The 25,449-nt window shown below is 43.4% G+C and overlaps 1 protein-coding gene across 1 annotated transcript; it reads left to right on the forward strand.

Moving 5' to 3' along the window:
- Positions 1–2,904: 2,904 nt before the first annotated feature.
- On the forward strand, positions 2,905–21,816 carry LOC117354456 (zinc finger protein OZF-like). The gene is made up of 4 exons (XM_033932038.1): positions 2,905–3,112; positions 10,040–10,166; positions 13,303–13,527; positions 20,125–21,816. Exons 1-4 carry the CDS (start codon positions 3,065–3,067, stop codon positions 21,294–21,296), a joined length of 1,572 nt encoding a protein of 523 aa, XP_033787929.1. The 5' UTR covers positions 2,905–3,064; the 3' UTR covers positions 21,297–21,816.
- The last annotated feature ends 3,633 nt before the right edge of the window (positions 21,817–25,449 follow it).

Consider the following 25,449-nt stretch of genomic DNA (forward strand, 5'->3'; position numbering starts at 1 on the left):
TTTTACTTCATTTTTAAAAATTCCCTTCATAAGTATACACTAGAATAGATGACATGTACATCGCGTATGCAAGAGTCTGTCAGTGTTAGGAGCATCTGTGTACGTAAGGATATAACTGCCCAGATCAGCATCATTCTTTGATGTGATTGGTCCTTGAAAACTAATGGCAAGTAATTTTAGTTTTATTTTTGATGCAGAAGTTATCCTAACTTGACCAACTAATCAAGGCTTTGTTACTGTTTGGATCTTCTTATCTTTGCAAACTTGGATTTTCTTTTTTTTTTAAGTTCAAACTTTTTATTAAGGTTTTGCGCGCGTTAAGGCCCTAGTTCTTTGTAAAAAGAGCCCTATGTGACTCTGTGCAGTGCTGCTTGCATCTGGTAGTGCTATAGAAATAAACAAGAGGCAGTAAGTGCTCCTACACAGTGGCGTACCAAGGAGGGGGCGAGGGGGGGGGAAGTCCGCCCCGGGTGTACGCTCCAAGGGGGTGCACAGCTGGCTGGGTCCAGGAGCTCCCATGTTGCTGAAAACGGCACCTCAGCACGGCTGCTGTATTTATTTCAGAGCAAAGTCGTTAGCTGCGCTGAAGTGCACGAAGATCCTGCGATGCCGACTATTGGTGCCGCTGCTTCGGAAGAGGTAAGTGACGTCGGGGAGGGGTGTGGGGGGGGGAGGTGTGGACCGGCAACTGCAATCATCGCGGGACCTTGCGTCTGCCGGCCCAACCTCCTCCGACGTCACTTACCTCTTCCAGAGCAGAGGCAGCAGTAGTCATCATTGCGGGACCTTGCTGATTTCAATGGAGAGAGAAAGAAGCATAGTAGGGTGGTGAAAGATGAGAAAGGGGGTCAGGGTGGTATGGAAGGGTGGTGAAGGGAGAGAAAGGGGATCAGGGTGGTATGGAAGGGAAAGAAAGGGGGTCAGGGTGGTATGGAAGCATGGTGAAGGGTGAGAAAGGGGGTCAGGGTGGTATGGAAGCGTGGTGAAGGGTGAGAAAGGGGGCAGATGCTGATGGAAGAACATATGAACATAAGTAATGCCTCTGCTGGGTCAGACCAGAGGTCCACCATGCCCAGCAGTCCGCCCACGCGGCGGTCCATAAGGTCCAGGACCTGTATAGTAATCCTCTATCTATACCAGTGGTCTCAAACTCAAACCTTTTGCAGGGCCACATTTTGGATTTGTAGGTACATGGAGGGCCTCAGAAAAAATAGTTAATGTCTTATTAAAGAAATGACAATTTTGCATGAGGTAAAAAACTCTATATAGTTTATAAATCTTTCCTTTTGGCTAAGTCTTAATAGTAATATTGTCATTTATAGCTAAAGAGACATATGATCAAGAAACTGTTTTAGTTTACTTTTGTGATTATGATAAGCATACCGAGGGCCTCAAAATAGTACCTGGCGGGCCGCATGTGGCCCCCGGGCCATGAGTTTGAGACCACTGATCTATACCCTTCTATGGGGGGAAGGGAGAGGAGAGAGTGAAATGCCAGACCATGGGGTTGTGGGAGAGATGGAAGGGGGAGGCATAAAATTTCTGGAAGGAGCGAAGATGCCATATAGAAGGGGCAGAGAGAGGGTAGACAGTGGATGAAAGGAAGAGTGACAAGAAGATAAGGAAAGCAGAAACCAGAGAAGACAAAGTAGAAAAAAAATTATATTTATTAGTATTATTTTTTTTTGCTTTAGGGGAAAATGCATTACTGTTTCTATGGTGTTGCTTTGTATGCAGAGTCCAGCTTCTTGGTGCTTCAGTTTAACCTTTGTCTACGTATTTTTATTCTATCTCCCCATTTACGAAACTGTAGAGCGTTTTTTAGCGTTGGCATCTGAGCTGTTACCACTGTGGCTAAAAACCACACTACAGTTTTGTAAAAGGGGGAGGGGTTAGTTTGTGATTACATACTAGGCAAAGGTGTTTTCTGTGTTCTATGTGTTCAAAAAGACATGGTTTTCTGTTAGGATTGACTGTGTAGGATTGATCTGTACTAGTCTGGCTTGTTTAGTTTTACAATGGGTTTATTGACCCATTGTAAAACTAAACAACTTACTGCTCACTGCAGTAAGATGCTGCCTTTTCCTAGGTACACTCTTGTGTGACCTGTGGCTTGTTACTAAAAATCATGTTTTTCATACAGATTGGGGGGGGGGGGGGGTTTATAAAAAAAATGATGGGCCCAGGGTGTCAGCTATGCTAGGTACGCCACTGCTCCTACATTAACTCTGTAGTGTGTAGTTCCTGACCCCTCTCTACCTCTTCATCCCTTTGTATTTCTCTACATGAACTGCATATATTTATTAATTTTTGTCCAATGCATCTGCCATAATTAGATTGTAAGCTCTTTCGAGCAGGGACCGTCTCTTGCGCTATAGAAATAATAAATAGTAGTAGTAGCAGCAGCAGCAGGTACCCAGCATTAATCCAATAAACTTTTATGTGAACGCCCCTTTTTGATGCAGCTCTAGTGTGGGCCTTGCCGCATATTACAATTCAGCGTTGTAGCGTGTTAAATCCAAAACGCAATGCATTTTAGCGACAGACCTCTTTTTTAAGCGCAGGTTTATGCAAATATCGAATGCGAATAGAGCTGCTTACACAAGAGGGGCCTAAATCTTTTCAAATATAAACTATATCATTTTATTTATTAGCCTTTAATATTAACCTTTATTTCTGTCCACTTATTTATTGTGAGAAGTTAATTAAAATGATCAGCGGAGGTGCCACATAAGCTCCCTCTTAATTCCGGTTCTCTAACTGTAAAAGCTTCGTGGAAATGAAGCAGGAGGAGGCTGGGTGAGAGCCGAGTGCTGTCGGGAGATGTAGTTTTCCAAAGCTGAAGCTGTGACTGACGGCTCCCTATTGAAGTGGCTGAGGGGAGGAGGAGATTCTTTCCAGGAAGAACTCCAAATCCCAGCATGCCCTTTGACGCCCATCCTAGAAGGCAGCAGTAGCAGCAGCAGCCATGAGGAGAGTGAGAAACAATTAGTGTCCTCAGGGGTTCTGAGGTTGCAGTTCGGGATTTTAGCCCCGGGAGCTCAGTTTGCGATCAGCTGCAAAAATGCCGAGGAAAGCGAAGCAGGAAGTGTCTGCAGAGGCTGCTGCTCAGGTAGGAGGAACAGCCCAGTTACAGGCTGCAGATTCCCCGACAGACAGGTTCGGATGTAGCAATAAAAGGTCCCTACAGCACAGACCAATTGTAATACATTAGTGCAGGGAGATTTTTTTATTTTTTTTTTGAGCTGAAGAGAGTTTAATTCTCAAAAGCTAGTCCCCGATGCAAGTAGCATTTACAACTTGCTTGTTGACCCTATTTTGTTTATGTCTTGGAAAGAACTTAAAATTGCAGAATTAACTGTTTGTCTCTTCCCCCGTACTATTTCTATAGCTACCAGACGCACGCAGCACTGTATATTAAACATGCAAGAGACGTCTCTGCTCGAAAGAGCTTACAATCGAATTGTGATGGACATACAGGTGAATCTGTGTACGTTTAGGAATGGAATTGCAGATGGAATTATGAGGTAGGGCAAGGGACTACAGAGAGAATGGCAAACAGATGTAGTAGTTCAGGGGTAGGCATATCCACAATAAATATGCATGAGATAGATTTGCATCTCAAGGAGGCAGTGCATGCAAATCCATCTCGTACATATTAATTGTGGATATCCTGAAAACCTGACCTGGCTCCGGCTCTCGAGGACCGGAATTGCCTACCCCTGTAGTAGTTAAACATCACAGTATCCACCTCTATAGCAGTCCCAGCTGTAATGATGAATAGTAAAGCTCCCCCCCCCCCAATACTTCCTCTTTGTTTAAAACAAAGCAAGAGAGAGAGAGAGGAAATAGTCTGGCCATTACAGCATTAAACTACATCAGTGGTTCCCAAACCTGTCCTGGAGGACCCCCAGGCCAGTCGGGTTTTCAAGATAGCCCTAATGACATGCGACAGAGATTTGCATATAATGGAGATGCCAGGAATGCAGATCTGCTCCATGCATATTCATTAGGACTATCTTGAAAACCCGACTGGCCTGGGGGTCCTTCAGGACAGGTTTGGGAACCACTGAACTACATGAACAAGAGATCCAGAGAGAACAGTGATCCTGATCCCTGTCAATAGGCTCCAGGGTATTTTATCTCCTTTATTCTTTCAATGCCCAAGAGAAAAAAAACAAAACACCCAGGGCCATTCTTTTAATCTGGCTCTCCAAATCAATATAAATTAAGGTGGGTGTTTTGTTTTTTTCTCTTGGGCATTGAGTGGATATTTTGTAATTTTTTTTGTGGAAAAAATTGAACAATGTTTCAATATCTAGTTTTGTTAGTAGGGATTTGCCCTTTCCATGGAACGCAGTGAAGAAATTTTTTGTTAGTGCAAAGAGACTTCTGGATCTGTTTGGAGGGTTGAGTAGTAGGCTTGTTTTTCTTTCGAGATGGTTAATTTATAGTCTTCTAGTAAGTTTTTCCAAAGGGGTTTCTTTTTGTGGTTTCTTGATTTTCGTCATGAACTTTCCGCTTTCCCCATTTCTCTTTTCTTTAATCTGAGGTTTTCAGTTAACCATGGAGATGGTTTCTGGTGTGTTGGTGCTTTGATTTGTGTTGGTTTTGCCAGCTTTTCATAGCACGTTTGTACTCCTTTGTGCCATGCCGAGGCTGCCTCTTCTAGGGAGTTTCTCACAGGCTCTAATTCTTTTCTTAGACTGGAAATGTCAAGGGAGATGGATTCAGGAATTTCAGGGTTTACTGAGTCAGGATTGAATACTGTTTTAACTCTGGGTTTGTCCTTGTGCACGGTTGGCTTGTATTTTATTGGGAGGTCAAATGTAACAAGGAAGTGGTCAGACCATGGTACTGGGGTATTAGTATAGTTAATTGTTTTATGGCCTTGGAGAGGAATATCTAGGGTGAAGACCAGGTCTAATATGTTTCCTGAGGAGTGTGTGAGGAGAGGTTATCATCTGGGAGAAGCCTAAATCTGTTAGTGTTCTTGTCAAGTCTTGTGTGAGATATCACCAGCTTACTGATGATAGCCAGCAGGTCTTCGAGAGTGTTCATTGGTGAATGAGGTGCGCGGTAGATTAGAATAAAGAATAATTTTTTGTTGTGTCCTACTGAAAAGATAAGATATTCTAGGGCTTGAAGAACTAGAGAGTCAGTAAGTTGAAGGTTTAAACTTGATTTGATGATGGCAGCCACCCCTCCGCTTTTCTTATCAGGGCGGGAGCAGGCCAGCGCTTGGTAGCTTGGGGGAGGGGGGGAAATAGTACACCTAGCGTTTCACCATCATTATCTTTTAACCATGTTTCTGTAATCAGGAGAATGTCCCACTTGTTGTCAGTAATAGCATCTGTTAGAATAATATCTTTATTGTTGACCAATCTGGTGTTAATCGTGGCAGCAGATAGTGTGCGTGCTGGAGGTCGATGCAACAACAAGAAAAGCTTTATTTTTTTCTACAGACCTGAGTCTTTCCCCTCACAGACTCGGGGAAAGGCACAAACAATTGCTTAGCTTTCATAGCCTTATGTCCACAGTTATTCTCCTTATGGTCTTTGCTTACCCTGCTTCAGTAGAGACCAGTTGCCCCTGGAGGTTCTTGCACACGTCCCAAACCTTTCCCAGGCTCCCTTGACCTACAGCTAGGAAAGGGGAAAATCTCTCTCTCCCCTGGACTCCTTCATTTTTCAGAGACTTTTCTCTCTGGTGGGCACCTCCCTACAGTGATTCTCCTCCGTGGCAGATAAACACATCCCTGCTGAATCCTGCCCCCTGACTCAGCAGGACTACCTTCTGTAAAGCCCAGTGCAGTCTGGGACATGTAGTCCACTCAGTCTTGGGCTGGCAGCCCCTGGTGTATGGCGGTAGAATGGTAGCGTTAGCGCAGCGTCTCGCAAACTTTGCGAGCGGCGGTGCACTAAACCGGCGGCTGCGGCTCGAGGGCACCTGGAAGACGTCGCATCGACATCCGAGCATGCGTGGAGGCCCTCCAGACGGGGCCCTGAGCCGCCAGTAGGGGGTGCAGCAAAAGAAGATGCACAGGGAGGAGAGGTGCCGGTGGGGGCTGACGGCCTACAGGACGTGCCTCTTGCCGTCAGCCCCCCTCCGGCACCTCTCCTCCTCCCTGGCATCTCGCGGCACACTGTTTGCGATGCACTACATTAGCGGAAGGTAACTCCTCACTCTCTCACTAACGCACATAACTGCTAATTAGTGACATTTAAGTGCCAATTAAGGCCCAATCAGGCAATTAAGTTGTGTATGTAAATGAAGTATAAATGTCATTTATGGAATGATGGGGATGGCATTCCACCGCCAGGGTATGTCAATGGAGATGGAGCATGGACATGCACAACTTTTAGAATAATACCTGGGTTGTAACCCTACTCGCATTGGCCCCGAGCCCTCCTTCTGAACTAACTTCCTGTTTGCTGGACTAAGAAGTTACATCAGCGGGTCGGAGTACCTCCTCGCTGCTGCTGAAGAACAGAAGGATATAAGAAGTATGGGTGGGGGGGTGCCGTTAAGAGACCTTCCATTTTACGAGGGGGAGAGAAGCCAGGTGCCATCTTCCCTTTCTGCAAGCACTGCACCAAGGGCTATTCTGTAAAGGGCATTTACATTTTTGTGCATGTTACACGTGTAAACGTACAGAATATTGACATAAATTATTGCAGAAAACCCCCCAAAACTCCACTTAAAGGTGGCTGAGAGTCTGCTCAAATGGAAGAAAAAAGCCTCAGGTTTTATTGGCAGAGCTCAAGCTCAAACCACCCCCTCCACATCATTGGCTAAAAAAAAAAAAAAAACTCCCGCTGGTGAGATCGTGAGCACAACACTGTCACTCTGTGAAGATTCGAGCAAGGTCATATTGGCCCTGAAGAAACGGCTTAGTGCCGTGAAACGTCGGCATTTTAACAGACTGCTTTAAATACTCCCGGTGGTTTCAGTTGTGAAATGTCTCGGTCCTCAATTAGTTTAAACCTCGACAGCGAGTTGTCGCTCTACGGAAGTTTTTTTTAGCCAATGATGTGGAGGGGGTGGTTTGAGCTTGAGCTCTGCCGATAAAACCTGAGGCTTTTTCTTCCATTTGAGCAGACTCTCAGTCACCTTTAAGTGGAGTTTGTTTTTTGTTTTTTTTGCACTACTTTATTCACATTTCTCCACTTCACCTTTTGCAATATTTTAGAATATTGACATTGCACATGAACATGTACACTTCCCCCTCCCCATTCACGGTTTCCTTACTCGCGATTTCATATAATCGCGATTTTTTTTGGGGGGGGGGGGAGGAGGGAAAAATCCCCCATATTTTTGTCTTCCCTCCGGCATCCTGGCCTTACCTGGTGGTCTAGCTGGTTTTCGAGGCAGGAGCGATCTTCCTACGCTCCTGCCCCGTGCAGATAGCCATTAGGAAATGGCTGTGAGGAGTTCCCGTAGTCTCTTGAGCGTAGGAAGATCGCTCCTGCCCCAAAAACCAGCTAGACCACCAGGTAAGGCCGGGATGCCAGGGGAAGGCGGAAGGGAGGCAGGGGTGGGTCAGAGCCTGATATTCGCAGTTTTTTGCCATTCGCGGTCCAGCTCTGCCCCTATCCCCCGCGAATAACGAGGGAGAAGTGTAACACATGTGTTAATGTCAGTATTTGGTCTAAACTCAATTCTGTAAATATCTGCTTAACTTAATAGTAGATATTTGCAAGGGGGGGAGGGCGGCGTACACAGGGGAGAAGCATGGGCAGGACATAGGCATTATATTATACTGGAAGTTCTATTCCAGCCACTCCGGAGTCTGTACGCTAGGTGTTCAATTTGTACCCGTGCACCGGGTCCTGCAGAAAGACACACGCACATATTGCTTTCGGCTCCTCACACACAGCAGTGGAACACAGAGCCCCCTTCAGTTTTTTTCTTTCTGCAAGTGAACCATATTTTTTTTTCTTATTTTCGATGTAAGTTCAACCCTTTCAGTGGCTCAGTGCCCTGAGATCCCTTATTCAGGGGTTCTCTGCCTAGGACTGCGGCTTCACAGGACAAGCTTCAGGCGGACCTGTGGAGCCAGCCTGCTGTTTGCCACTTCAGAGCTTGGGGGTTCCGTCCCCTTGGGAGCAAGCTTGCCTTTCAGAGGTTGAAGCTCAGGCTGGACGCGCTCCGCGGAGTATCGGGCTGCATTTTCCTGCCACCGTTTGCACGTCGAGGCTCCGAGGGCAGGGGGGGTTTCGGTCGGGGTCAGTCCAACTGGCGTCCCGAAGATTCCGAAGACTGGACTGTGTGGTGAAATTCCGAGGCAGAAATTCCTTTCCCTTCGCTTCAGCTGCAAAGAAAGAGCGGACACTGCGTGCAGCCCCATTTGCACTAGCTCTAGCAGTTTCTACAATTCATAGACCAATAAGCTTCAGTGGATGTGGAACAGAGAATAAAAATGAGAAAAAAAAACCTACTCGATCCATTTTCACGAAGAACTTCAAGAACCCAAACCTCATCCTTACTTTCACTGTACCTGCTACGGCTCTTCTGTACTCTAGGATTGATTTACACTTACGTCATGGCTCCCTAAGCATTTGATAACCCTCAGACTTTCTCTCTCTGTACTGTTCTCCTTTCATGGACACGGTGAGCACAGAAAGATATATGTAATCACGAGTACCATGAGCTCTTGCACCATTTCTTATTCATTCATTCATTTGGTTTTCTATACCGTTCTCCTAGGGGCGATCAGAATGGTTTACATAAATTTATTCAGGTACTCGAGCATTTTTCCCTGTCTGTCCCAGCGGGTTCACAAACAATCTAATGTACCTGGGGCAATGGGGGGATTAGGTGACTTGCCCAGAGTCACAAGGAGCAGCGTGGGTTTGAACCCACAACCTCAGGGGGCTGAGGCCGTAGCTTTAACCACTGCACCACTCTAGAAATCAAAATGTAATAAAAGTGAGCGAAGTATAGGTCAGTCAAGCTATTGTGACATCACTGATGAGGTTGGCTCTTAGGCATTGGTGGAATGAAGCATTATGACATCACAATACTAGCTCTGGTTACCAGAGACAGAAACTTTTCACACTATTTATTCAGTTTTCTATATTATTCCCCTTGGAGAGTTCATAACAGTTTCTTATTTGGGTAGTCAAGCATTTTTCCCTGTCTATCCCTGTAGGCTCACAATCTATCGAATGTACCTGAGGCAATGGGGGGATTAAGTGACTTGCCCAGGGTCAAAAGGAGCAGTGTGGGCTTGAACCCACAACCTCAGGGTGCTGAGGCTGCAATTCCAACCCCCGCGCCACACTCTTAGCCATGGTATGGTAGGAGATAGCATGGCAAACATTGTCTGACAGGGATGGCAAAACATAGTCAACGCAGCATGAGAAAACATAATATCACAAACATAGTATGGTGAGCCTAGTGTTACAAAGCATGGGTAACATAGTATGACGTGACTTGGCAAAATTGGAAAGGCAAGCGTGAGTGATAAAACATAGCATAGAACAGTGTTCTTCAACCACCGGTCCACAGAAATTTCCTGCCGGTCCACAGGGCCAGCACGTGCATCAGGCCCAAAACAGTGTTCTTCAACCGTCGGTCCACGGTTCGATCGATGCGGCGTTATCTTTGAGCCAGCTCCCTCTTCCTAACTAATTCAGTGCACAAAGCCACGGGCAGTGGATCCTATGGGCATCCTGCGCCTGAACTGGAAGCCTTCTCTATGATGTTGCAACATCAGAGGGAAGGCTTCCAGATGAGGCATGGGACGTGCAAGGTGCAATTAGTACTATTATGGGGGCGGGGTCTGGGGTGGAGATTGGGTAGAGATGGCCGGGGTCTAGCCCACGACTTAGCCCAGTATTCTTCAACTGCCACGGTCCACGGATCGATGCTGGTCCACAGAATAATTCTTTTATTTCTGCCGGTCCATAGGTATAAAAAGGTTGAAAAACACTGGCATAGAAGACCGCACAGAGATCTTGCATTTGGAATCCGCTGAAACCACACTGAGGCTTAGAAAAAATTCCAGAAACTGATGTGCCATTTTACCTTCCAGGTATCGGTGACTTTTGATGACGCTGCAGGCCGTTCTTTAGAGGATGAGTGGAAGGGGTTGGAAGAAGGACAGAAGATGCTTCACATGGACACCATGAAGGATACTTATGAAGTTCTAACCTGTCTAGGTGAAGAGTTTTCAATTTTCTTCTAGGATTTCTTTTCTAGCTGAATAGACTTAACTAACAAAAAGGGCACTTATGTCACCAATAAAAGGCAATATGTTTTGTATGATACCGTGTTTCCCCGAAAATATGCCCTACAATGATTTTTAATTGTGCTCCCCAAAAATAAGCGCTAGTTAGATCGACCCCCGAAGTCCCTCCCGAATGTCCCCGACACTCTCCCGACTCCATCTCTGACAATATTGCTGCCCGATTTGCCAGTGGCAGCGCTTTATCCCCCCCCCATGTGCAGTATCTTTCCTCCCCTCTCACCCATCCCCTTGTGCAGCATCTTTCTATCCCTCCCTCCCATCCTCCCCGCACAGCAGAACCCTGCCGATCCTCCCATCTCCCCACTGAGTAGAACCCTCCCATACTGCATATCCCCGCTCCAAACTGCAGCTGCAGCAGCACACTGAACAGGCTGCTTTGTGGACTATCCCACCGGGGACTTCCCTCTGCTGCATCGATGGGGTTCTGCATAGGGGGATGGGAGGGAGGGATGGAAAGATGCTGCACGGGGATGGGTGAGAGGGAAGGGAAGATGCTGCACATGGGGGGAGAGAAAGGAAAGAGGAAGAATTGGGGTGGAGAAGAAGAAGGGAGAGATGATTATTGTACATGAAAAAAAATAAGACATTCCCGAAAATAAGCCCTAGTGTGTTTTTTGGTCCTCAAATTAATATAAGACACTGTCTTATTTTTGGGAAAACAAAGTAGTTGTCCAATGTTCTAATATTCTGTACCACAACAATTAGATTGAGTCAATAACTTCGTTTTGGAAGCAAATGAAGGCTTTTCGGGTTTTGTTTTGTTTTTACAACCATATTCATGATGAGTGAATTGAAGGTTGAAGATATTGACGCTCTCAGAAGGACTAGTGATGAATGTATTTTTATTGTACTATGATTATTGTGTTATGTGGTAAGAGTAGGTATGTTGTTTGTAAGCCGCCCAGCGTGGTAGATGGTGCGGTATAGACATTTTTTTAAATAAATAAAGGCCCCCTTTTATCAAGCTGCATTAAGGTTTTTTTTAAAAATCACCGGCCACTGCGGTAAAAGCTTCAATGCTCATAGAATTCCTATGAGCATCGGAGCTTTTACCATTGCAGCCAGCGATAAATAAACCCTCACACGGCTTGATAAAAGGGGGCCAGAGTGGATCAATTTACTTGGTTCAAAGTTTCTGGTCATCTCTCATCCTTTTGGCTTAGATTCAAGGAAAAGGGCAGTAAGCTGTGGACAGCCCCTTCTAAGCTTAGGGACGGAAACTGAGAACTTATACAGTATTGGGAAATAACAGACCATCCTTGTGCCTCATCCGAATCATGGCTGTTTTAGTCCCATCTTTGAAGGAAGGCACTAAAGCCTTTAAAAAACGGTTTCTGAAAAGATCCAATTTGAAACTGGCCTCCCCAGGTTGATAAAGATCAAGTGAGCCTAAGATTTTTATACCCAAATTTGGACGAGTATAGAATGTCAGGTGCAACTCTGGGTAAGAGCGAACAAGAAAAGGACCTGGTGTGCTGATAGATAGGACCCTGAAACCGTCGGCACAATGTGTGGCGGCGGCAAAGAAAGCAAATAGAATGTTGGGCATGATAAAGAAAGGAATCACGAGTAGATCGGAGAAAGTTATAATGCCGCTTTATAGGGCAATGGTCAGACCACACTTGGAATACTGTGTCCAACTTTGGTCTCCCAACCTAAAGAAGGATATGAAACTGCTGGAGAGGGTGCAGAGACGAGCAACGAAGCTAATAAAAGGTATGGAGAATTTGAAATATGAGGAATGACTTAAGAGACTAGGATTGTTCTCCACTTAAGAGACTAGGATTGTTCTCCCTCGAGAAAAGGAGACTGAGGGGATATGATCGAGACTTTCAAAATACTGAAAGGAATCGACAAAATAGAGCAGGAAAAAAAATTATTTACAATGTCCAATGTGACATGGACAAGAGGACATGGACTGAAGCTAAGGGGGGACAAGTCCAGGACAAATATCAGGAAGTTCTGCTTCATGCAACGAGTGGCGGACACCTGGAATGCTCTCCCAGAGGAGGTTATTGCGGAATCCACCGTTGTAGGATTTAAAAGCAAACTAGGTGCACATCTCCTTACGAGAGGCATAGAGGGATATGGGTGACTAAAATTACGCCAGGTGTACACCTGGCTGGGCCTCTGCGTGTGCGGATCGCCGGACTTGATGTACTGAAGGTCTGATCCGGAGATGGCAGTTCTAAAAAAAAAAAAAAAAGACTGTATCATTCCCAACTGATCTCATCTGATATGAGGCCCAGTAATAAGACCTGTCACTCCAGTGGTGTTATGCACTAAACTGTAAGTATATGTTTGATTATTTAACTTATTAAGTGAGCACTTAATTACCAGTGTGTGTTTATTTTAGCTTAATATTTTTACCCCCCCCCCTATTTTTTACAAAACCATGGCGTGGGGTAATTCCTATGAGCATCAGAGCTGTTGCCACCATGGCCGGAGCTAAAAACCGTGCTACGGTTTTGTAAAAGGGGGGGGGGGTTAATATTTTTACTTGCAGTATTTATGTTTTATATATTATGTAATTATGTATGTTCCTAGAATTGTAGATAGCATGGGATATAAGATGAAAATAAATTAAAAATAAAATGTTTGCATCTGCACTCAGCACATGTTAAGAAAGTCAGGTTTGATTCCAGGTCAGGTCTACAAATCAAAATAGTATTTGATACAAAACAGGACCCTCACCAGCACACTCCTTTCTGGAACTGGCTTTTAACGTTAATTTTTAGCACAGTTTAAAGCGAGCATGAATACTTGGGAGAATTACATTACATTACATTAGGGATTTCTAGTCCGCCATTACCTTGCGGTTCAAGGCGGCTTACAAAAGATTAATAAAACGGGGGTTACAATGGGAGAACGATTGATTTACTAGAGAGGTAAATAGTAGATCTTTTGACATTTCTCGGGTTGTTAAGAGTAAGGCGGCTTAAAAAAGATTTAAAAGGGGGTAACAATGGAAGCACAATCGTCATTTCTAGTGAAGTAAAGAGCAGATCATTTGTCTATTTGTAGTTATGGGTGTCTGTACATTTCAGATTCTGCCGCTGCCAATCCCGAGGTTTTATCGAGGATTAAAGAAGAGGACGAGCCGCCCTGCAGTGATCACTCTGCGTCTGAGGGAAAGGAAGATAGCAATCCTGGCATTGGCTTCCCAGTTATCACATCGGTATTTACACTCAGTGTTAAAAAGGAAGAAGAGCCCTTTTTCTCTCAACATCCTGACTTGGAGCCAGAAGAAACGATTGATAGCTTCCCAAGTGGTGAGTAAGTTTATTTATTTATGAATTGTTCTATCTTATTTGACAGCCAGGGCTGAGCAAAGGGATTAGGCGGCTGATTCAAATCTTCCCTTCTTCATCTGCTGTCATTTGCTACTGTGATGAAAGCACAAAGGCCCAGATTCTATAAAAGAAGTCTAAAGTTCCATTTAACTATCGTTCCACTTAATGCTGTGTAGGCCTGTTATAATCCGCCTAGAACTTTGGATAGCGCAGAATAGAAATGGAGAAAATAAAATAAAGTTAGGGCCTAGATCGGTGTGCCTGGCCCAGGGGTAGGCAATTCCGGTGCTCGAGAGCCGGAGCCAGGTCAGGTTTTCAGGATCTCCACAATAAGTATGCATGAGATAGATTTGCATCTCAAGGAGTCGGTGCACGCAAATCCATCTCGTACATATTCCTGGTGGAGATCCTGAAAACCTGACCTGGCTCCGGCTCTCCAGGTCCGGAATTGCCTAGCCAAACTAGGTGCCTAACTTAATTATTTAAAAAGCTTAATTAATCGGTGCTGATAAGCAATTAGCACCTCGTAATTGACATGATTTGTCAGGCATCTTTTACTTTCAGGTAGGCGCCTAGTCCAAGATGCCTACCAGAAAGGCGGGCGTAGTTAGGGGGCAGAGCATGGGCATGTTTTGCGTGTAGGCACCTAACTTAGGTGCCAGTATTTAGGCCAAGAAAACACTGGCATAAACAGGGGATGCCTAAGGTTTGGATGCCTTACTGGCGCCTAGGTCCATCTAGGTGTGATTCTATAAACAGTGCTTAACTTAAGATTGACATACGATGCGCGCCATGTTCCTCAGTACCTGTTTTAGACGCAGTTTATAGAATCGGGGCCAAAAAGACCAACCGGCATTCTGCCCAGTTGTTCCACTCTGCTTTACGAAAGACGTATCCCAGCTGGCATCCTTAGGAGCAGAAGCACAAGCACTGAACCAATTCGGGCTCCCGAGTTTCAGAGTGATGATGTAAGCGCTGGTCGCTGAATTGTTGAGGTAGATTTGTACTATGTACGTTGATGTCTTTAACTATTGTGAACCGTTCTGTAAAAAGCGGGTTATAAATGACTAAAAACAATTGAGTAAAAACCAAACAAACTCAGCAGTCATGGCGCCCACCCCCAGAACAGTCCTGTAAAAATACAGAACGTGCCTATAACCGAAATCCAGATGCAACTTGACAAACTGTATTCCGCTTCGAAAACACAGATTACCTGCGGAAATAGTGTTCTAAAACTGGATGCAAATGAGTACTTTTTGTGATCTGCATGCAGGCAAGCATTTCCTGCCTTTGCTATTCTTTTTCCCCCAATGGAAGTTAGAAATTTTTGACCCTTAGGAATAATTCTTTTTGTCCGTCTGAGGGCAACATGACAGCAGAAGTGAGTGCGTGTGAAGAACGGAATGCTTTAGAGCAGGGATCTCAAAGTCCCTCCTGGAGGGCCGCAATCCAGTCGGGTTTTCAGGATTCCCCCAATGAATATGAATGAGATCTATTAGCATACAATGAAAGCAGTGCGTGCAAATAGATCTCATGCATATTCATTGGGGAAATCCTGAAAACCCGACTGGATTGCGGCCCTCAAGGAGGGACTTTGAGACCCCTGCTTTAGAGTAATAGATGACTTACAGGTCATTTGACCTGGGGGGCCGCCGCGGGAGCGGACTGCTGGGCATGATGGACCTGTGGTCTGACTCAGTAGAGGCGATGCTTATGTTCTTAATGTTCAAGTCCTTTTTTTTTTTTCTGGGTTTTCAGCATCTATGAGTAGTTTTCCTTTAAAAATTTGTGCTGGAAAAGTCTTCTAAAAATGTACTCATGTACGTATTAAGTCCAAGGAAGCTTTCAGTCTGGGGAATATACTCAGATACATTACATTACAATGTACTTGTTAACCGCATTACCAAAAGTTCTATGCGGTTTACAAAAAAAAAAAAATTAATTATAACATATTACATAGAAAGAATGGATTAATTAGTCAAATATTTAAGGAAAAAAATAGGTTTTCAATTTTTTCCTGAAATGGTTGTAAGAATCGGCGGAAAGCAGCAATGAATGAAATTCCTTTTCATGAGAAACTGCCTGGAACGCTAGAACATGATTAAGGAATTTCTTACTTTTACAACCTTTTATGGGAAATTAAACAAAGTATGTGTTTTTCTACTATTTTTATGTATGGCTATAATGAGGCTATAATGAAGCAATCAGTCAGATAGATTGGGGCTGACAAAAACAGCCCGGCTTAAACAAAATCCGAGCTTCCATAGGCAAACAATGAAGTTCATAATAAAACGGCGTAACATGGGTCATATTTTTTTCAATCCGTAAATCAGTCTAACTGCTGTATTTTGAATTAATGATAGTCTTGATAGCTCTTTCTTAGTGACTGATAAGTAAACGATAATACAGTAATCAAGGAGACTCAGTAAAAGTGATTGAACCAGTAGCTTAAAAGCAAAAAATTCAAAGTAAGGTCTAATTGTTCCATAAAGTAAAATAACTTTTGCGTACAACGGCTTCTATCTGACTTTTCATCGTGAGATGTTGATCTAAAACAGGGGTCTCGAAGTCCCTCCTTGAGGGCCGCAATCCAGTCGGGTTTTCAGGATTTCCCCAATGAATATGCATGAGATCTATGTGCATGCACTGCTTTCAGTGCATATTCATTGGGGAAATCCTGAAAACCCGACTGGATTGCGGCCCTCAAGGAGGGACTTTGAGATCCCTGATCTAAAACGATAATAAGAACATCGAGGAATTCACAATGCTGTCTTTTACAGCTTCCCCCATAGCAGGAAATTAAATTAATTTCCACTAAAAATAGAGCTTTTCGCTATACGGGCCCATCCTTGCGGAACTCCTTACCAGGCAATGCCAGTAGCTTGATGTTTTTCATAAACTTCTGAAGACTGGATCTTTCAAAATGCCTTTTAACGAGCTTGTTTATCTTATATGGATTATCATTTAATAATTACTGTGGAATTGTGTGTAGGTTGCTTTTTATTGTATAATTTAGTTATCTTACTTTTCTGTTCTTATTTTTATTTTATTGTGAACTGTCTTAATACTTTGGTACAAGGCGTTATATCAAATTAATAAATCTAATCCAGTTACCTGAGAAAATTCTTTTAAAAAACTGACTACTCTCTACACTCTGTCTGCGTCCTTTTCAGTGGTAAAAAGAAATCTAAATATTTTCTGGGTTTTTCTTTAATTAGTGAAGCTCTTTTATTCTTTCCAACTCAGCGGGTCAAGAATGTCCAACTGTCTTTCTGTCTGGGTCCAAAATAACTCTCTGAAAAAAGACACATTGAATTGGCATCAGTTTGTCATTACCCAAACAAAAAAACTTGGGATAAGATATAACCACGTGGGTGATACGTGGAGCAAATGCTAATACAAAAAACACCCACACATATACTTGTATAAGAACACCTTAACCTTTTCCTATCATGGATGACGGGACATTCCAAAAATGACATAGACAGTGGATAAACAGTCTGTATGGACTAATAAAGAGCCAGGAACACAAAATATTTGAATTTACAGACTTATGACTTATTTACATTATGTTTACAATAGCTGTAAATGATAACGGTGAGTAATACAAAACTTTGCTAAAATAATTACGATTGGAGCCAGCGTAACGTAAAATTTATTACGATAGGAAAAGGTTAACAATGTCAATAGCGCTCCGAACCAATTGAAGGGTATTTAAAGATCACAACAGGGTAAAACCCCGAAAAATGTGCCTTTAATGTTCAGTCATTGCACTTTGATCACTGTTACTGGTTGCGATAACTCCAACTACTTCAAGGCTTAAATAATTCAAAAAACTATTGTATGCTCATCTTGGGTGTCCAAATATTCCAGGTTCTGCCGCGTTTCGCCAAGACCAGGATTCCTCAAAGAACCCACACGTAAGATTCTTCAAAGTGAACGTGATCTAATGCTCTTTCCTACTTTCTTTCCTCTGCAGCACAGAAAATTTAACAGAATGGGATGAAAGCTGGCATATGGGGAAAACTGGTACAAAGACACATCTGATTAAAAAATGGCCCAAATTGGACCTTTTTTTTTTTAGATTTCCAGGCTGCAATTCTAGAGAAATAAGCCCCTCCACAATAAAAATGACGGATGCATTTTTGTGGGAAAAAGAGTTCTAGCTTCCAAAGCATAAACACTTACCGTATTTTCACGCATATAACGCGCGCGTTATACACAATTTTACAAACCGTGCATAACCGTGCACGTTATACGTGTGAGCGCGTTTTACAACTTTTTTTTTTCATTCCGATCCGGCATCCTCCCCCCTGCTCGCATCACCCCCCCTCCCCCGCGATCCTACATCCCTCCCAGCACCGCAAAACATCTCTTACCCGATTGGGCACTGGCACCAGCAGCAATGCACAGGACGTGCCAGTGCCCGAAGATCCTCACTCGTTGGGCTGGGCTGTGCGGTGCGAGGGAGATCCTCCTTCTTCCCTGTGCCGGGCTGGACTGGGCTTTGAGCATTTGCGCATGCTCAAAGCCTTCTGGTCTCGCTCTCTCCGAGATTCTCAATCTGAGAATCTCAGAGAGAGCGAGACCAGAAGGCTTTGAGCATGCGCAAATGCTCAAAGCCCAGTCCAGCCCGGCACAGGGAAGAGGGAGGATTTCCCTCGCACCGCCCAGCCCAGCCCAACGAGGGAGGATCTTCGGGCACTGGCACTGGCACGTCCTGTGCATTGGTGCTGGTGCCGGTGCCCAATCAGGTAAGAGATGTTTTGCGGTGCTGGGGGGGTTGTAGGATCGCGGGGGAGGGGGGGTGACGCGAGCGGGGGGGAGGATGCCGGTTCGCAGGCCAGAAGAGTAAGCGGGAGTGGGAGGAGGTTATAGCAGCATGCGCGTGTGTGTGCTATATAAAATTTTTTTTACAGACATGCTTTGGACCCGCGCACTATACACGTATGCATGTTATACATGCATGCGCGTTATATGCGTGAAAATACGGTATATAGTGTGAAACAGAGAAGTTAAGAGAACTCTACCGTTCAAACTTCCTTGCCCATTTTCTACTTTTTCAAACCAACAAACTGCCCCCACAGGCCAAAAACTACCACTTTCAACTGCCTCCCTACCCTGCATACTACTCCCACACCCACAAAATATCCTCTTCAATGGCCACAGAAACCACAAACTGACCCACCCTCTAAAACTACTCCTGCAAACTGACCTATCCCTAAAAACTACCCCCCTCAACTGACTTTCCACCCTGTAAACTGTCAAGTTAACCCCCCCACCAAAAAGTACATTCTCTGCAACTGCCCCACCACTTCATCAGCTGCCTGACTCCCATAAACTACAAACTACAACCACCTCGCCATTCTGCAACTGCCTCACCATCCTACTAAGTGCCATGACCACTAGGGTATCAACCATTTTCCCATGTACTTGCCTCTTGTTGTATATGGTAACTCGAATGCTGATCTAGAATTTTTATTTGACCATCATTTCCTGCTGTAAATTAAAATAATCCTACTGACGTTACACCGAGTACCATCCCAGCTCTCTTATTCATTCATAGAATGAAGTTTTTGAATACACTTCTCCCTCCGTTTCCACGGGGGTTAGGGGCAGAGCCGGTCCGCGAATATTAAAAAAAACGCAAATAATATTTGGGCCGGTTCTGCCCCTAACCCCCGCTTCCCCCAACTGTTTTAAGCCCTGTAAGCCCCCCCCTCCCCTTAAGCCTTACCTGGTGGTTTAGCAGGTTTTCAGGGCAGGAGCAATCTTCCCACGCTCCTGCCCCGTGCAGATCAAGAGACTATGGGAGCTCAAGGCAGCCGTTTCCTATGAGTGATCTGCACAGGGCAGGAGTATGGGAAGATTGCTCCTGCCCCAAAAACCCGCTAGACCACCAGGTAAGGCTTAAGGGAGAGCTTACAAAATTAAAATGTTTTTTTTTGTTTGTTTTATTTAAAAATTGCGAATAACTGAATCCACGGATGCTGAAACTGTGGATTTGGAGGGGGAAGTGTATATATATATAAGTCCAAAAATCCAGACTGCTTAGGTATTGGGGGTCAATCCAGATTTTCCAAATTCTCAGACAGCACTTTTAAAATTCAGATTTAGATATAAAGAAAAAATGAACAAGCCAGTTTTGTTGATGCATTCACTAACAAATAAAGAATGCTTTCTCAAAATGGGCATATTAAAAGAAAACATGCAAAGAAACTGTTATGTCACATATAATAAGACCATATAATAAGACTGTTATGTCACATGAATAAGACCATATAAGGAGAATCATAGAAAACATAGGTATTATAGTGTAAAAATTTTTCGAATGTTCATTTTTTTCAGTTTGTAACATTTACTATAAAAACTCCAGTTCATCGTCTCTCTCTCTTGCGCCCCCCCTCCCAAAAAAGTCCAGATTCTCAGGTGGTCTGGATTGCAATTTTAAAGGGTCCAGATTCTTCAGGCAGCCCAGATTTCTGGCATCTGGAATTTTGGACTTGCACTATGTGTGATTCTAGAAATTTCCTTTGCTATCCACGTCCAACCTGTTGTGTCAACTTTCTTTTCCAGGAGGCAGTGAGTTCAAAATGGAGACCAAGAACGATTGTGAGGAAAGTGCTGGAAACAGAGAATCTCGCAAGATACTTCCAGAGAAAACCAATGAATCGTTTCTTCAAAGCTGTAAGGAAGAATTTGCATCAGGAGAGGAAAGACAAAACACCGAAGAAAGCAAAAAGGAAGGAAATGTAACAAACAGAAAGACGGAGTCCACCGGATTCCAAACAGACCCAGAAAAACAGAGATTAAACACCTGCACTGATGTAGGGAAAACCATCAAAAGAAGAGAAATGTTTAAATCAAACCATGTGAGACCTGCTGGGGAGAAACCATTCCTGTGTAACAATAACAACTGCAATAAATCCTTTGCTCGGAAAGCTGATCTAAAGATTCACATGAAGATCCACAGTGGTGAGAAACCATTTACATGTAGTGAATGTAATAAAGGTTTTATTCAAAAATCCCAACTGCGAATACACTACAGGATTCACACCGGAGAGAAACCTTATATGTGTACTGAGTGTTCTAAGAGTTTCAGCCTTAAATCACATCTTAGAATACATGAAAGGACTCACACAGGAGAAAAACCCTACTCATGTCCTGACTGTGATAAAACCTTCTGTCAGAAATCAAATCTGAGACAACATGAAAGCACCCATATGGTAGATAAGCCGTTTAATTGTTCAGAATGTGATAAAAAATTCATTTGGAAGTCAGAGTTGAGAATACACAAGAGAATGCACCTAGGTGAGAAACCATTTGTGTGTACTAAGTGTAATAGGCTGTTCACTTGGGAATCACAGCTGCGAATACACCACAGGATGCACATGGAGGAAAAACCATTTACTTGTGTTGAATGTGGTAAAAGCTTTCGTTGGAAATCTGATTTAAGGATTCATCTGAGGATCCACACAGGAGAGAAACCATTTACGTGTGCAGAGTGTGATAAAAAATTTAGTCATAAATCACACCTCACGACACATCAGAGGGTACATACCGGAGAGAAGCCATTTAAATGTACTGAGTGTGATAAAAACTTCAGTCAGAAAACCCACATGCTAACACATCAAAAGATTCACACGGCAGATAAACCGTTTCACTGTACTGAGTGTGGTGAATGCTTCAGGTGGAAATTAGATTTCAAAATGCACCAAAAAATGCATACAAAGGGGCTAATTCTATAAGAAAGGTGCTAACATTTGTGTGTTAAATATGTACTGTAGAATGCCAGCATACATGGCCATGGCCCATACACACATAAATACCAAAATCTGCTTAATTGCTGTTCTGTAAATATGCACATACCTTACATTGTATGTATTTGACAGGTGAGCTTACACAGAGGTGGAGTCTGGGCATGACTTCTGCTTGTAACTTACCAAATACGATGCCATATACATTATCTTCAGTACTTGGGTATGAGTGTTTATACCAGCTCTGTGGTTGACCTAACTGTTCATACCTGACCACATATGTATGTTTGTAGCTAGTTATGCTAATATTCTATAAAAGAAAGTAGGCATCATTGTTCTTTATAGCATATCAAACACCCTTTAAGCACTTATATGTAGATGTTGTCTTATAGAATTGCCCTCCAAGTGATGAACTTTGTGTTAGAGAATGACATGGTGACAAAATTCATCACTGTTCTCGTCCCCGTGGGAAACCATCTCTCCATGTCATTCTTTAAGGAGAGAGGGAGGAATCAGAGTATGGGCACAACCATTGACTCTCAAGCCTTGCATTGAAGATTTCTGGTGTCGAAGGACTGAGGTTGAGATAGACACTAAAGAATGACAGTCTCTGGTATCCAGAGCAGATATTATGATGTCATAATGCCTCATTCCACCAATGCCTAAGTGCCAATCTCTTCAGTGATGTCACAATGGCTTGATTGTCCTGTACTTGGCTCACATAAGAATCAGAGTATGAATGTGCAAAGCCACTGACCCTCAAGCCTTGCATTGAAGAATGCTGGTGTAGAAGGACTGAGGTTGAGATAGACACTAAAAAATGACATGGGATTGTTTCTCACGGTTATCCACGGGGATGGAAACAGTGATGAATTTTGTTACCATGTCATTCTCTACTTTGTGTATAATGAAGGCTCTAGGGATCTTGACATTGCATCTTGAAAACATCCACCCATCTGCATGAATAGATACATGTACAGTATTGCCCGTAGAAGTATTAATTGGTATGGTAAGCAGTGTCTCTGGCTTTCAGTCTTTGGTGATTATAGCCACTTGGATATAGCTGACAGTCTTGGAAGGATACTGTAGTGATTTGCTGTTATTTTGCAGCCCACAGCAGCCAGTCCTCCTAGTTAGTACCCTATCCAGGTCTAAATCTGCTTAGCTTCTGAAATCTGGCAATCTGAGGTAGGAAGAAACATCGGCACCAAGAACTATTCTGTACTTCATGGGTAAGACAGAAGCTTCTAAGTATCAACAGATGCAATCTGCAACCAATAAAATGTGTCAAAAAGGTACAGAAATGGTCTCAGGTTTTCTTAGGTGTCACTGGCCTAGCTAAAAAGACCCCAGAAGTACATCATGATATGTTGCCTGTACACTCTTATTATACTCTATATCCTGGAGGCTCTTTTTGGTACATTGCAAGCTCTTAAGAAGAGAACTGGCAGCAAATTTTGAGAGCTAGAGACCACCTCCAACTTATTTTAGCTGATTCATTCCTGTCATAGTATGTGGAAAGCTAACCGGTTTGGATATACTGCCTCTGAGAGAAGCTATTGATTATGTACTGTGTGTGCTATAATTTTCTGAGTGCATGAGTGAATTATCACTTTCATGCTATATTTTCTGCTATATTCTCAACTGAAGCTTTTATATCGAAAGATGAAAGATTGATAATACCAGCACAAGACAGGCTATACATAATAGACGTGAATTTTGAAAAATTCCAAAGTCCATTAGGAAACCTTTGCATGAAGAATCATTTTTATTTGGCATTAATGAACTGTTGTGATGCAGATTCGTACAGAGTATCAAATTGATATAAAAAACCCGTGAGGATAAAGGCTTTTTTTTCTTGTGAAAATAGGCCCAAATAACCACACTGCCTGTGGTGTTTAAATATTATGGGGTTGATAAGCAGCATGATTTAAGTGGGCAGGAAAGGCTTGTGCTCACTTAACACTAAACTGGCCAGCCACTAAGGCAATGAAGCTGCCTATTGACCCTTATTTCCCGAGCATAGAGTGGGCAATACTGGGACAGATTGGGGGGTGGAATGAGGGCAGAACTGGAAATTATGCAGGCACTGGTGATTTTCAGTGCTGGTGCCTGCATACTTGCCCAGGCAAATTTGGACCTCAGAAAAAGCAGTCCTAATTTTGCTCAAGTTATGTTTATGGGTACGGCACTGAATTGGCTGTACCTGCATAACATCTGGGTGCCACACACACACCTGGATATTCCTTGTGATGCTTGAGTGTCGCTCAGATTCTGACGAGGAACCAGAAGACTTCATGGGGGAGGAGTCCACACGTTCCCCTTCAGATCCCTCTTTACCACACAAGAGGGGCAAATTCCAACAGAAGAGCTCTTTTTTCATTGGTTTTGTATGGGGAGAGGGCTCAGGCCGTCTCATTTCTGTTAGAGAAAGAAAGCCTGGGACAGAAGCATTCGATGACTCCCAATTCCTAATTTCCCCCTTTCTCCCAGGGAGGCTGTGATGATACCTGTTAACAGAATTGTTAAATAGCCTTTCCATGCCATCCCATCACTTGGGGATCCTTTTACGAAGGCACGCTGGCTGTTTTAGTGCGTGCTAATGCGTCCATTATAGTCTATGGACGTGCTGGCGTTTAACGCCTTCGCAAAAGGACCCCTTGGTGCACATAGTAAAATCATTGAGGCCTGTTGTTTTTCTCCACAGATAGTTCATTCAGTAGCTGTGTTTTAATTATAGTTATTATGGGTCATTGTATCGGTTCCAAATAATCTTGCACCCACTTCAAATTCCTCTTCTACGCAGCTGAGAGTCTTCATAAATCAAGGCACCTTCCTCTGTTCTAAGTTTTTGGATTATAGATGATTAGATTCATGTTATTAGCATATTCATAATGTTTCACTGAAAATCATTCTGCCATTAATACCCTCAATCAGCATCTCGTTGAATTTGGTCTTCTCTCTTTCCAGTGCCTGCTTGAGGTCTCCTTGGCCCTTCCCTATGGTTCCCACTCCAGTTTACTAATCCTATTTAAACCGTCCTATTCCTTTGTAACTTTCTTGTCCCCATTATTATTATTTTTTTTTTAATATAATTTTTATTAATTTTTCTTGAAACACATACAACAGAACAGCAAACAATGAGACAATAGCAGAACCAGTAAGGTCTTCTGTGTTAATCCTTGATGAAGAAGACCTAAAGGATCCAAACCCCTCGCCAACATACCCCCTACCCCCCCCCACCCCACCTCACTCCAGTGTCAAAAGTGAACTTCTGGCTCTATGGGACAGTCCCTCCCAAACAGGAGCCCATAGTCTCTTAAATTTCCTCCACGGACCAGGACCACCCCTTCGGACATCCAGATATTTGTCCCATTATTAATGTGCCTTGTATTAGCACCTTCAGCACATCTCATAAAATCAGGTTTCAGGTTTATTAAAATCTAATATACTGCCCTAGAAAGAAATTCTATCTCCCTGTCATCATTTAACTCTAGATATTCCTCAGTTGTCCTCTAAACATCCTCTTTTGCTTTGTGATTGCACAGTAATGACTTATTTAAGCTCCAAAACTTCCACCCGTTGCTGGTTTTTCTCCGGGCAGACCTATCCGTACTGGAGCACGGTTAGATATGACAGTAGTTTCTAAGTCCAAAGTTGTTTGTGGCCTGTCATCTTTGACTGTACTGCTCGTTTGGGTGAGAATAAAACTTTAATTTTGTATGATTTTTTTTTTTTTTAGTCTCGTCCATACGAGTTGTAAAGCCGAATTGATCTGTTACTAGGATGGCGACAGTTAGCTTAGGCCACAGACAAACTGCATATATCAATCGAGTCAAAAGTTTCTGTCGGTCTTTTCAAATGAACCTTACGCTTCTTTCCAAAATCATTACTTCCCTTCGATTTATCGTGCTTCAGGTTGATAGCTGTATCAAAGTCACCCTCACCAATTACTGTTCCCCTTACCTTTTTCACTGTATATTGCATTAAACCTGAAAAAAAAAAAAAGACCTAGGTTCACCAAGGTTCATTCCCTATCATATTTTTTTTCCCCTCGCAAGGAGACATTGTAGACATATTTCATTTGAAACGGCAAATCCTTTTTGATTAGGATTACTATTCTCACTCCCTCCAAGCCTAGGGT

The sequence above is a fragment of the Geotrypetes seraphini genome, chromosome 2 (genome assembly GCF_902459505.1).
Source record: "Geotrypetes seraphini chromosome 2, aGeoSer1.1, whole genome shotgun sequence".
In the NCBI taxonomy this organism is placed as follows: Eukaryota; Metazoa; Chordata; class Amphibia; order Gymnophiona; family Dermophiidae; genus Geotrypetes; species Geotrypetes seraphini.

Coding starts and splice junctions, on each gene's coding strand:
- LOC117354456 (XM_033932038.1), top strand. CDS start 3,065: ATGCCGAGGAAAGCGAAGCAGGAAGTGTCTGCAGAGGCTGCTGCTCAG. Junction 3,113..10,039: donor CTGCAGAGGCTGCTGCTCAG/GTAGGAGGAACA, acceptor TTTACCTTCCAG/GTATCGGTGACTTTTGATGA. Junction 13,528..20,124: donor GATTGATAGCTTCCCAAGTG/GTGAGTAAGTTT, acceptor TTTCTTTTCCAG/GAGGCAGTGAGTTCAAAATG.